The sequence below is a fragment of the Nicotiana tomentosiformis genome, chromosome 8, assembly GCF_000390325.3.
Source record: "Nicotiana tomentosiformis chromosome 8, ASM39032v3, whole genome shotgun sequence".
Lineage (NCBI taxonomy): Eukaryota > Viridiplantae > Streptophyta > Magnoliopsida > Solanales > Solanaceae > Nicotiana > Nicotiana tomentosiformis.
In genome coordinates, this window is record NC_090819.1 from 65,515,514 (window position 1) to 65,529,601 (window position 14,088).

The 14,088-nt window shown below is 40.9% G+C and overlaps 1 protein-coding gene and 1 long non-coding RNA gene across 2 annotated transcripts; one reads left to right on the top strand and one right to left on the bottom strand.

The window, feature by feature from the left end:
• Positions 1 to 351: 351 nt before the first annotated feature.
• Positions 352 to 1,769, bottom strand: LOC138896878 (uncharacterized). Its single transcript, XR_011410379.1, has 2 exons — positions 1,293 to 1,769; positions 352 to 646 (listed from the first exon to the last, which is right to left on the bottom strand). It is a non-coding gene; the product is annotated as an uncharacterized lncRNA (long non-coding RNA).
• Positions 1,770 to 4,071: 2,302 nt separating this feature from the next.
• On the top strand, positions 4,072 to 6,891 carry LOC104110383 (ubiquinol oxidase 1, mitochondrial). The gene is made up of 4 exons (XM_009619864.4): positions 4,072 to 4,605; positions 4,735 to 4,863; positions 5,987 to 6,475; positions 6,591 to 6,891. The coding sequence occupies exons 1-4, from the start codon at positions 4,222 to 4,224 to the stop codon at positions 6,648 to 6,650; spliced, it is 1,062 nt and encodes a 353-aa protein (XP_009618159.1). The 5' UTR covers positions 4,072 to 4,221; the 3' UTR covers positions 6,651 to 6,891.
• The last annotated feature ends 7,197 nt before the right edge of the window (positions 6,892 to 14,088 follow it).

Here is a 14,088-nt window from a genome sequence, read left to right on the forward strand (position 1 = left end):
AGATAGAGCTATAAATAGTGGCTTCAATAACCATTGCAAGGGACGAAATCTCTGGCAAAACTTATGTTATACTTTATTCTCAAGCTAAATAATATAACTTTAGTTTTGTGTTTGATATTGCTCTTACTGCTGTCCTCGGAAGTATTGCTCCCGGAGCCAGGCTTTGCCATTTGCTTTGATTCTAACGCTAAGTCTTATTTTTAATTTTATTTATTTATTATTTTGGATAAAATCAGTACGCTTGTCTATAAACCATGCAACAAATTCAATTGTACCGTTTTACGGGTAAATAATGTGTTCAAAAATCAGTAAAACAAAATAAGAACAAACTGAAAATAAAACAGCAAACAATAAGCATTATAAAATTGTTTATTTCTTATCAATCCTTAATAGTACTATGAAATGTTCTATTTCTAAAGTAAAGTTTTAAATTATTAATCACACCATTTATTATACTTTCAAAGTCTACTCCGATAATACAATGTTAAGTCATTGTATGTTATAGAATGACTAAATCCTTACTTCTAAAATTGATAGTGGTGGTGGTGTTGTTGTTGCTCCACATTTGAAGCTTACTGAGACCTTCATCCGCTACTTTATCCGCTTCTTCTGTCGTAAATATTTTTATACCGGGCCTCGTACCTCACTTGAACAACACCAGATACGTATGCAAATTATCATTATTTTTATGAACAAAGAAGGTATCTTTTCCCTTGTTGGAGAAAAACTAAGCATGTAAGTAATGGGCAGCTGCCTCAGCGAGCATGTTAATTGACCTCATTTAGTGATGATATCGGTCATTATACTCACTTCGTTTCAATTTATGTGAACCTATTTTTTTTTTTAGTCTGTGCCAAAAAGAATAACATTTTTTCTTATTTGAAAATAATTTATCTTTATGTAATGATTTATAGCCACACAAAATTATTTTATACTACAAGTTTAAAAATTTTATCTTTTTTCTTAAATTTCGTACTCAGTAAAATGGATTCACATAAATTGAACTGGACGGAATATGTAGCATTGCTACGAAAAACAATGGATACTGTCAGCTTTATATCAGAATTTCAAGTCCAATTATTTTGCTATATATATATATATATATATATATTCTTTTATTACTAATCAGATCTAAAAGATTTGATTATAAACCAATGGTTGGGGTAGGTCTGTTTAATAATGGTTTATTGTAAATCAATAGTCGAGCGACGAATAAATTATAAACTTGGGTTAAAAATTACAGAACTCAAACTACACAATAATGATGAAGAAGAAGAGATTTGACCACTGACCAATTGATCCGAGGACAATAAATATCCCTTAGAAGTACTTTCCAATCTAATGCACTGCCAAATTAACCCCCAAAACGACAAATTCGAGCTCCCTTGCCAAATGGAGTTGACTGCTAAGGAGCTAAAAATATGGTTTTGAGAGGAAAGAAGGAAGAAGGGAAAAAGTGGAGTGGAGCTCTATGCGCAAAATGGAGAAAAAACACAAGCTAAAATGGATAACAATGGCAGATTTGGGTGCAGGAAGAGGAAGAGGAAGAAGAGGGTGGGAATGAGAGAGAATGGATTTTGGAGAAAAAAAATTGTATTTTTGAAAATAATTTTATCTATATATGGTGATCAATGTGTAATAATTAAAACTTTGAGGCTGGGTCAGAACTTCCCACTATGCACTTATTAATCGCAATCACCCACTAATGATAATTAATGAAGAAAGTCACATTTACATAACTTGAGGGTCTTTCTGCCAAATCAAGTTAATACGACATATTGCCCAACTCACCCAAGTCTCTATATAATATAATAGGTGGAGTTTTAATTTAATTTTATTTCTTTTTTTCTATGATACTAGATCCATTACTAGTAGAAAATAGAAAACTAAAAAGAATCTCTTGGTGACAGGTGCAATGACGTGGCATAATTATATCCGTTTCTGGGTGCTTGGCTGTTCTTGGCTGTTCTCTGTCTTATTATGGCAACTACGAATAAGAAATTACCAAATATAGTACTGAAACTAGCTGTGCTTAATAAAGAAAAATTAATAATAGTTGTGCTTAGCTTAATGGCAAATGCATGATTCAATGACTTTGGACCAACTCTTGCTCTTCACGAAACATCCTATTACTTGCTCCTCAAGACGTTCTTTTTCCAAAGAAAAAGAGAAGCAAAACACGAAATTGACCAAAAAGCTACTTGCGTTGCGTTACTATTGCCATTAATTTCCAGAAATGCCCTTGGAGTTTTGTATTATTTGATTTGACCACCATTGACCATACTATACATTTATTAAGTTTTCATCAGCATTTACATTTTATTTGACACATTAATTTTAAGATGCATGCAGTTTTAATCAAAATCATTCGCCTAAACTATGTAACTAAGTAAAACCAAACTACGGGTTATCACCTTTAATCACATGGATTTAATTTCAACGGGTTCGTCCTTCAAAGTGCTTAGCATTGAATTCATTTTATATTTAAAATTATTAGTTTGAAAGTTACTCAATTAAAGGTTTAGCTATTATCACATAGTACATATTAATATTCTGTGTCAAAAATATTTAGTTTAGATGAACATAAAGTTATACTCCATACATTCACTACTGAATTAGATAAGTGATTTTATTCACAAATAAAATTGCAGGCTCGCATCGATGTCTTGTGTGATAAAAAATGTGCCACTAAAATTTAAAAGTAAGTTCTACAAAGTGGTGGTTAGACCAACTATGTTGTATTGAGCAGAGTGTAGGTCAGTCAAGAACCCTCATGTCCAGAAGATGAAAGTAGTTGAAATGCGGATCTTGAGATGGATGTGCGAGCATACCAGGTTAGATAAGATTAAGAATGAAGATATTCGAGAAAAGGTGGGAGTTACCCCTATAGAGAATAAGATGTGGGAGGCGATGCTAGGATGGTTAAGACCAGTGGCGGAGCCACATGCACTCAAGGGGTGTCCGACACCCCTTTCTCGGAAAATTATACTGTGTAGCTAGGTAATTTTAAAAATAAATATGTATATATACTATGTATTGACACCCCTTGACTTCTTAGTGAGTTTATTTCTTTATATTTTGATCCCACCCTCCCTAATGAAAATCCTGGCTCTGCCACTGGTTGGGACATGTGAAGAGGAGAAACATAGATGTCCCAGTTAGGAGGCGTGAGAGGTTGGCCTTGGTGGATATGGGGAGAGGTAGAAGTAGGCCAAAGAAGTATTGGGGAGAGGTGATTAGACAGGACACAGCGCAACACTTAAGCTTACGGGGACATGACCCTTGATAGGAGGGTATAGAGGTCGAGAATTAGAGCAGAAGGTTAATAGGTAGTCGAGCATTCTTTTCCCATACTGGTAGTATTAATGTTAGAATGGTATCTTTTTATTCTTAGATGGCTATTACTACCTACTGTTTGATTACTATCTTTTGCTTTAATTTACTTAATATCATGTTGTTGTTACTGTTTGTTACCACAACTTATTTTCATCTTTTCTTTAGACGATTGTCTATCGAAAATAGTAGTTCTGCCATTTCAAAATAGGGGTAAGTCCGTACATACAACACCCTTCCCAGATTTTACTTGTGAGAATTCAGTAGATTTGTTGTTGCTGTAATTTTATTTACAAATTCTATTTCATACCTGAAGTAAATATCAATGCATGTCAATCAGAAATTACACGTATAATAATGGTTGGTATAAGGAACTCATACTTTGAGCAAACATACACCGCAAAACTTTTTGTTGTTAATATTCAATCTATGACTTTGACTTTCAAGTCATATCCAATATACTTGATTTGACTCAAACAAAATCAATAAACTTCAGATTTTCGAGTTGTGTCACGGTTCATTTTAGTCATTTCAGGTTTCTCCAGAATTTTCGGAACCACACGTCTCAAAAATATCTCAAACACTAAAAGAAATTAATTTCCGCCATAAAATTAATAAAATATACGTAACCGTTGGTCCCACACACAGTCTTCACGCGAAGCTTGATCGAACCAACCGTATAACAAAAACTAAAAAACAAATGATTAAAATTAAGTGAGAATATAAAAATCTGACCCTATATAAAAGGAGCATGTTTCGTAAACCCTTCACACAACACAAAAAACAAAGAAAACAGAAATATTACAGCAAAGAAAACCTCTTGCCTTCTTCCCCAAGTTTCTTTCCAAACTTCCTGCAACTCTTGAATTTTGATCGGAGTTATCAAAGATGATGACACGTGGAGCGACAAGGATGACCCGAACTGTGTTGGGTCACATGGGTCCACGTTACTTCTCCACTGCAATTTTTCGAAATGATGCCGGAACCGGAGTTATGAGTAGCGCCGCCGGTTTCATGCATGGGGTTCCGGCGAATCCGTCGGAGAAAGCAGTGGTTACATGGGTTAGACATTTTCCGGTGATGGGTTCACGCAGCGCTAGTTCTATGGCTTTGAATGATAAGCAGCACGACAAGAAAGCGGAAAATGGAAGCGCCGCCGCAACCGGCGGCGGTGATGGTGGTGATGAAAAATCAGTAGTGAGTTATTGGGGTGTTCAGCCTTCAAAGGTTACTAAAGAGGATGGTACTGAATGGAAATGGAATTGCTTTAGGGTAAGTTTAATTTAGCTTTTCACATATTTTCTGATATTTTTTCTTGTTGAATTTTTTGTTGAGATTTTAGAGAATTTGATTTTTCTTTTTTGTCACTAATGGTGGATTTATTAATTTTGTGGGATGTAGCCATGGGAGACGTACAAGGCTGATTTATCAATAGATCTGACGAAACACCACGCGCCGACCACTTTCTTGGACAAATTCGCTTATTGGACTGTTAAGTCCCTTCGATACCCCACTGATATATTTTTTCAGGTATTTAAGTTATTCTTTTTCTTGTTATTTGTGTTTTCTGGTTCTTTGAATATGATGTTATTTTTCAGAACAAATTTGTCTCGCCCGATTTAGAAGAGAGAAAATATTATCAGTCACATTTCCTAGAATTTTGGAATATTGCTTAGACCTTAATAATAATAATAATAATAATAATAATAATAATAATAATAATTTCAGGCTGTGATACTCTATCTTTTATTTGGGTTTTATTTGGCAAACACATGTTTGGCCATAGATTTTGCTTACATTTTGGCAAAATCTCAAATCCTAAATCTTTTGGGCCAAAATATCACTATTAGATTTTTTAAAAATTGTCCCAAACTTTTGTATTTTATAAAAGAGCCTACCATTTATTATTTTGTAACAATGTTGTTTCGTCTTCTCGATCATCTGATAGTGTATCATGTAGTTCATTATAAAAATGATAATTTTGTACCAAATTTATTCATGTTCAAGACTATGGTTTGCGATAATATAATGATTGTTATTGATAATGGTACTATTGGGTATTTGTGATAGTTTTTAAAACTTGTGGGTATAAGTCGTGTTTCATATTTTTACAAAATAAATTTGGGAAATATGTTTTGAAAACTGATGTCCAAACACAATTTCATCTTCAAACCAAACTTCACCCAAATCAGATTTTTCAAAACAAATTTGGGAATTTATGGTCAAATGCTGGCTTTGGATCTTGGAATAATAATTTGGCTAGCTCTTAAAAGAAAAAGCTTTTAATGCCATTTCTGAAGAATTTAGATTGTTTTCTTATAGTTTAATAGAAATAAAATTGGTACTAGTTGCTTCTGTGGTAGATTTTAATTGAAAGAAAAAACAAACGAAGGGATGGCTAAAGTTTTAAGTAATTTTACTCCGTTATAGATCCAGATTCAAGAATAGCTCTTCTTTATGCTATCAACATAAAGAAATGTAGTCAACTTGAATATTAAAACTATTTATCATTGAAAATCAAGCATCGGATGGGCAAGAATGATATTATGTATGTGGAATTAATTATTACCACAAATCCTTCTATACCTAATGAAAATTAGCATGAGATCTATTGGAGATTAATTTGTGTTGGGTTATAATTAATGTGGTGCAGAGGAGATATGGTTGTAGAGCAATGATGTTGGAAACAGTGGCTGCAGTGCCTGGAATGGTAGGAGGAATGTTGTTGCACTGCAAATCACTGAGGCGATTCGAACAGAGTGGGGGATGGATTAAAACACTGTTAGAAGAAGCTGAAAATGAGAGGATGCACCTCATGACTTTCATGGAAGTAGCCAAGCCTAATTGGTACGAGCGTGCACTTGTCTTTGCAGTGCAAGGCGTCTTCTTCAACGCCTACTTTGTCACTTACCTTCTTTCTCCAAAGTTGGCTCATCGTATCGTTGGATACTTGGAAGAAGAGGCTATTCATTCCTACACTGAGTTCCTAAAGGAATTGGACAAGGGTAACATTGAGAACGTCCCTGCTCCTGCTATTGCCATTGATTACTGGCGTCTCCCTAAAGACTCCACTCTCCGTGATGTTGTCTTGGTTGTTAGGGCTGACGAGGCTCATCACCGTGATGTCAACCACTTTGCATCTGTAAGTGGAGCAACACAAAACAGTTATAGACTGTTTATATAGCAAACTCTAATTAAATATGGTTGATGTTTGCTTTTAAGTCCTGACTAACTAATTTCTATGGCTTTGATTGCAGGACATTCATTATCAGGGACAACAGCTGAAGGACTCTCCAGCACCAATTGGGTATCACTAAGCCACCAGAGATTGATCAAGTTAAATGTCACTATTATCTTCTTTTTTTGTACTGGTACACAGCTAGCTAATGTAGTACCTACTACTATTTTGAATGTTGTTGTACATATTTTTTTCTGTGGATTTGGTTGGTTTTTTACTACTGCCTTCATGAATTTCTGAGATAGCAGTAGAGCACAATGAGCTCTGTATGATTGGATCATATACCTTCTTGATAAAATTTACCATCTTGGTTTTTCCAAGACCATTAGCTTTTCCTTCTTCTTTTTTTTTGTGTGTGTTTTATTCGTTGAATTTTATTAGCAGAAATTAGATTGACTGATCTCCCTTTAAACATGTTGAATTTGAATGAGTGTTTGAATTGTTTCATACCACTACGTCGTACCTAAAACAAACAACCAAAATGGGTTCGTTATGGCCTTTGAACAAATTAAAAAGTGGATTGAACTTTTAAGAATTTTATTCTCAGCAGGATGTCAGGTGTCTCTGAACTTGGTGAAGCTCCAACTCTAGAAATATGCAGATTGCTCAGGACAATTGATCAATGAAGACAAGAATTGCTTTCTAGTTAAACCAAACACCTGTGCTAATGATCTAGCAAGGATTAAACATATCACTGGCTACAAACACAGAGAATTTCCTCTCATATATATTGGTTGTCCTCTTTATGTTGGCAGGAGGTTGATTTCGACTTTCAGTGACTCTGTATCTAAGATAGTGAGGAAAACAGAAGGGTGGCATGGGAAATTGTTATCAGTCGGAGGCAGGGCAGTCCTTATTAAGCATGTTTTACAATCACAACCAGTATACTTATTGGCTGCTATGGAACCTCCGAAGTCTATTTTTCTACAAATAGAGAGGTACGTGTCTAGATTCTTCTGGGGTACAAGTGAAGGGAAACAGAGATACCACTGGAGCTCATGGAGTAAGATGTGTTTTCCTATTGAAGAGGGAGGCACTGGCTTTAGAAGATTGAAAGATATTGGTGAAGCATTTGCAATGAAAAGGTGGTGACGATTTAGAACATGTAATTCCATTTGGGCGGAGTTTCTAAAGTTCAAATGCAGACTCTCTCACCCAGTTGATAGGAAGTGGCGAGCAGGGCAATCACATGGGTAGAAGAAATTGATGGATGTAAAAGACAAAGTAGAAGAGCATCTACTATGGAAGGTTAATTCTGGTCCATCTAGTCTGTGGTGGGATAATTCGACAGGCCTGGGAGCAATGGCATTGGTCATTTCATATGACATTACCCTTAGGGACCAGCTTGTCCAAGATGTCATTAAAGATGGCGTTTGGAATATAGAACACTTGCATCTACCAGAGTATTTAGCTGAACATATCCTCAACATACCTATTGGGAACCCTTTTAGTCCAGACTCGCCTATCTGGATGTCTAGTACTGATGGCCATTTCTCAACTTCTTGTGCCTGGAAACTTACTAGACAGAAACAGGGGATAGTACCTTCACTTCAGAATTTGTGGCATAAATACCTCCCTTTTAAGATGTCTTTCCTTGTATGGAGGTTGTTTAAGAATAAACTACCTTTTGACGAAGTGCTAGTTAAGTTTGGCCAGAATTTTATTTCTGATTGATGTTGTTGTACAGTGGCTCAAGGAGAGACTATACAACATACCTTTATGGAAGGATAACTAGCCCAAAATGCTTGGAAGGTTTTGGAAGTGCTCTGGGGATTTCATGGGAAGCGGTCTCTGTTAAAGTAATGTTCACGAAATGATGGTCAGTGAAACCTTTAAATGGATTGCATAAGGAGATTCTCAAAATTACTCCTATATTCATTTGTTGGGAAATATGGAAGGCTAGGTGTGCATCAAGATATGGGAATGCAAAAGTATCTAAGAATAGACTTATCTATCAAGCTATTTATCACTTGAGGTGGGTGATGACAAAATTTCAGAGCAAAACAGAATGGCTATGGCACTGGCAAGACATTTGCCAATAGTGTTTAGCTCTTTCCCACAAGATTGAATGCATTATTGTTAAATGGGAAAGACCTCTGGTAGATTGGATTAAAATCAACACAGATGACAGTCATTCTTACATGAGCTGGAGGTATCAGGTATAGTAAGGGATGCTTCAGAATTTTAGGCAGAGTTAGTAGTAATCTAGTTGAAGCAAAGGCTGCTAAAATAGGAGTACAAGGGTGTATCTCCCAGGGATTTCAGAATTTTATACTGGAGTGTGACTCTTTGTTGATTATTAATATGCTCAAGGGCACCACCAACATAGCTTGGCAATTAAAGGATACTATTCTTGAAACTACAAAGCTACTTGCTCAGGCCAATTGTGGCATCTGTCATTGTTACCGAGAAGCAAATCATGTAGTGGACGCATTAGCTAAGTGGAGTATTGAGGAACTTCACATGATGGTTTTTTCTATCATGTGAGGGAACTTTCTTGTGAAGCTGCTGGGACATATATTCTAGACATGGCTAATATGACATCCATAAGACACAAGCAAAGAAAGAATCAATATGTAAGCTTCTAAACTATTTTTTCTTTTCTTTTCTAAACTATACTCACCATATGTAATGTTACGCGGCGCCTTCCTGAAGTTCCTTGGAAGGGCGACGTAAGGCTAAGCAACCGATGTCAGTGCGGTTGCTATGCGCCAACTGAGGTCCCCGCCGTACGCTAGACTAGATTGTCAGTGCCGTACGGGAAAACCAATGTCGTGAGCAATTGAGCAGCGAAAAATGAGCAATTGATGATGAAAGCTGATGATTGTATTGATGATGATGAAAGCTATTACAAGATGCAATGCGGTGTCGGGGGGGAGGAGACACCAGTACAGAGAATTGTTTGAATGCTTTGGTCCCCCTTAATAATGCTTAAAAAAAATAAACCAAAGTTACATGAGTTGACCTAAGAAAGCTGTAGAAGCACACTGAAAATGAATGAAGTAAAACTACTCTATAATTACAATGAAAAGGACTTAGTCTTCTATGGAAGCAAGTCCGATGGCAGCAACTTTGTCTTGAGCAGCAGGGTCTGCGCGCGCATTGCTGTGGGCGCGCGCGGCACTATTTGGATCTGCCAGCGGCTGGGCGCTGGTGCTTGGCATTGGGTCTGCGCGCGGGGCACTGTCTGGGTGTGCGGCGCTGATGGCAACATGATGATTTGTGCGCGCGGCATTGTCGGTGCGCGCGGCACTGATGGCATTGGCCAGCCGCTGGGCGCTGGCATTGATTATCGGTGGGGCGACAGAGGCGCATGCTCGCTTGTCACTTGGCGCTGCCGAGACCACGGGGCCGACCGTGGCGCTAGGCGTTGGGAGGCTTGCCGGGACGCCACGGGGCGCGTCCAAGGGGTCATGGGTCGATGATGGAAAGCAGCCCATGACATTCTCCCCCACCTGAGTTGGCGACGTCCTCGGAGCCTTACCTGCAGGATGATGATGATTGGTCAGGCTCTTGATGGCTGGGAGGTCTGTTCCCCTCGGTGTTGTGAGATGTCTTTCGGAATGATCTTCCATGCTTTTCTGAACTGGCCTGAGGCGGCTGACATGGAAGACTGGATGGATTTTCCACCAGGCTGGTGTGTTCAGCTTGTATGTGGATTTCCCGATGCGCCTTTCAATGGAAAAAGGCCCGATGTAGTTTTGCAATAGGCGAGGATCTTGGGTCCTTTTTGCAAACAAGTTCCGTCTCGGGGTTCTTACCATCACTTTGTCCCCTGCTTGATGTTGGGCAAAGTGACGATTTTGTTCGGCATGCCTCGTTGCCCTGTCTTGGGCACTGACAAGATAGCTCCGCACTATCTTCAAAGTTTGTTCCCATTCTGTAGAGAAACTGGCAGCTCGATGAGATGATGGCATGGCTGGTGCATTCACATTTTGTGGGAGTAGCGGTTGCTGTCCGGTAACAATTTCAAAAGCGCTTTTGTTTGTATGGGCGCACTTTTGTGAATTGAAACACAGCTGAGCAGCATCCAGAAGCTTCACCCAATGTGTTTGTGACCCGGTTGCAAATTGGCGGAGATATTCCTCCAGCATGTCATTGAACCGGTCTGTTTGATCATGTGTTTGCTGATGATGATGGCTTGAGTTGTAACTCAATTTGGATCCGAGGCAACTGAAGAGTTGGGTCCAAAACTTGCTAGTGAAGCGTGGGTCGCAGTCACTAATGATGTTGTTGGGCATACCCCAATGTTTGACAACATGAGAGAAGAAGAGTCGAGCTGTATCTTCTGCTGATATATTCTGTGGGCCTGCGATGAAGGTAGCATACTTGGAAAACTGCTCTACTACCACCATGATGGTTGCATGATTTCCGACCTTGGGTAATCCTGTGATGAAATTCAGGGAAATGCTTTCCCAAGGTCTCTGTGGGACAGGTAGCGGCTCCAAGAGTCCCGCTTGTGCTGGGTGATCCGACTTGTCCTTTGGGAATGCTTGACAAGTCTTCACACAATGAGGGGCGCCATGAGCTGTTGGACCCCGATGATGTGATGCCTGTTTGATGATGTTGAGGGCAGCCGGAACTGTGGGTTCAGGTCTGTTGGTTCCCTCCTTAAACTGCATGGCCGTGATGTTTCCAGCGGCCATCTTCTTGGATATGCACGGTATGGTGTGGGGTTTGGCCCCGTTGTCTCCCATCATTAGGAGCATGTTGGCATATGGTACCGGGATGGTGTTGGTCTGCCTGAGGAATTCCAATCCCACTATCAGTTCGAAGTCATCGATGATAGCTATGCGTAGGTCGAATATTCCCTTGTATGGGCCAAGCTGGATTGGCGCTTCTTTGGCTATTCCACTCACTTGCTGAGATGGAGAGTTGATAGCCTTGACACGACCCTTGCATTTTTGCACTGCTAGACCGAGGCGTTGCACCTGAGTTGAGGCCAGGTAGTTGTGGCTAGCACCCGTGTCAATCAATACTCGAATAGGTCTGCCGTTTACTTTCATGTCAACGAACATTAAGGTCCTCTTTTGTGATGTGGGAGGCCTCTCGTCCGCCTTTCCTTTCCCTTTCTTGTCGATTAGGAATGCCTTCTTCTTGGGGTTGCCAGTACTGGTTCCCGCCAAGGTATCATGAATGGAGCCGACAAATGCGTTGAAGGCACCTACTTGATCGGCGCCGTCTGAGTCGTCGGTATCTGTCTCGTCATCGTCAACAGTTTGTTGAGCATTGACTTGTGTATTGGGGCATTGATTGTTCCAATGTTCCCCGCCGCAATGACGGCATTCTGATGGGGGCTTTCTCCCCTGATGGTTGTTGACTGATGCAGTAGTGTTACTGCTTGAGGAAGGAGTCTTGGATTTGGATGTACCTCGATCTCCTCCGTTTCTGTTGGGGCCACCGTTGCTAGGTTGGCTCCCGTTGTATCCCTCTCGGACAGGCGGCTGGGGCCTATCCTTCTGAGTTTCCAACTGGTAATCCCCAAGGCACTCTGCAGCTTGAATGGCCTTGGGCAGGGTATCTACCCGTTGTCTTTGCAGTTCCATACGAGCATGAGGTTTCAAACCTTCTATGAATGCGAACAGTTTGTCTTTGTCCCCCATATCCCGTATGTTTAGCATGAGTGCGGAGAATTCACGCACGTAGTCCCGCACCGACCTGGTGTGGCGGAGTTCACGCAACTTTCTCCGTGCATTGTATTCCACATTTTCGGGGAAGAACTGCAGGCGTATGGCGGCCTTCAGTTCTGCCCATGCCTGGAGAGTATCTTCACCGGCCCTGATGGCTTCGTATTTGACTCGCCACCAGAGTTTTGCATCGCCTTGAAGATACATGGCAGCAGTTGCTACCTTTTTGGATTCTTCCAAATGTCCAACGGCATCGAAGTATTGTTCGATGTCGAAGATGAAGTTTTCCACTTCTTTAGCATCCCGGGCTCCGTTGTATGGCTTGGGCTCCGGAATTTTCAGCTTTTGTGGCATGGGGGCAATGTTCATGGCACCCCTGATGTGGTTTTCGCCTCCTTTGAGCAGGCTTTGAAGGGCAGCATTGACAACATTGAGCTGGCCTGTCAAGTTGTCTATGGTTTGCTGCATGACTGTCAGTCTGTCTGCCTCTAGTTCCCGATGGGCTAAATCCTCGGCACGCTCCTGTTGGAGGTCCTCGAATTGGCCATGAATTTTGGTTGCCTCGACGGCAGCCGTTTGCCGGTCTTCCTCAGAGTCTTGACTGATGTTTGCTATGTCAACTTTCGGCCTGCCGCATTCTGCGGTCCAGGTCGTCCAACCTTTGCACTAGGCTGGTTTTTAGATCAGGCAACGTATGCACGATGGGCCGTAATGCGTCAACCGTCTCTTCTAGGGTCGTGATGCGATCCCCGTGATTCACCATGGTCAGAAATGGTGATGATGATGCCAATGAGTTCCCTCGTCCGATGTCGAGCCTAGGCTCTGATACCAACTGTTACGCGGCGCCTTCCTGAAGTTCCTTGGAAGGGCGACGTAAGGCTAAGCAACCGATGTCAGTGCGGTTGCTATGCGCCAACTGAGGTCCCCGCCATACGCTAGACTAGATTGTCAGTGCCGTACGGGAAAAACAATGTCGTGAGCAATTGAGCAGCGAAAAATGAGCAATTGATGATGAAAGCTGATGATTGTATTGATGATGATGAAAGCTATTACAAGATGCAATGCGGTGTCGGGGGGAGAGACACCAGTACAGAGAATTGTTTGAATGCTTGAATGCTTTGGTCCCCCTTAATAATGCTTAAAAAAATAAACCAAAGTTACATGAGTTGACCTAAGAAAGCTATAGAAGCACACTGAAAATGAATGAAGTAAAACTACTCTATAATTACAATAAAAAGGACTTAGTCTTCTATGGAAGCAAGTCCGATGGCAGCAACTTTGTCTTGAGCAGCAGGGTCTGCGCGCGCATTGCTGAGAGCGCGCGCGGCACTATTTGGATCTGCCAGCGGTGGGCGCTGGTGCTTGGCATTGGGTCTGCGCGCGGGGCGCTGTCTGGGTGTGCGGCGCTGATGGCAACATGATGATTTGTGCGCGCGGCATTGTCGGTGCGCGCGGCATTGTCGGTGCGCGCGGCACTGATGGCATTGGCCAGCCGCTGGGCGCTGGCATTGATTATCGGTGGGGCGACAGAGGCGCATGCTCGCTTGTCACTTGGCGCTGCCGAGACCACGGGGCCGACCGTGGCGCTAGGCGTTGGGAGGCTTGCCGGGACGCCACGGGGCGCGTCCAAGGGGTCATGGGTCGATGATGGAAAGCAGCCCATGACATTCTCCCCCACCTGAGTTGGCGACGTATTTAGCAAAGAAATAGGATAACTGTATACTTTGGCACAAAGGTAAGTTTTATGTACCCATTTGTTTGGTGTATTTGGGTTGAAATAGAAGGCTCACGCCTGCGCAAGGCGTAAATTATATATATAAAATACTTTTAGGAATTTCTTTGGACCTTCGATTTACAAGTATGAGGACTAAGCAAGAAAAAAAATCAAAA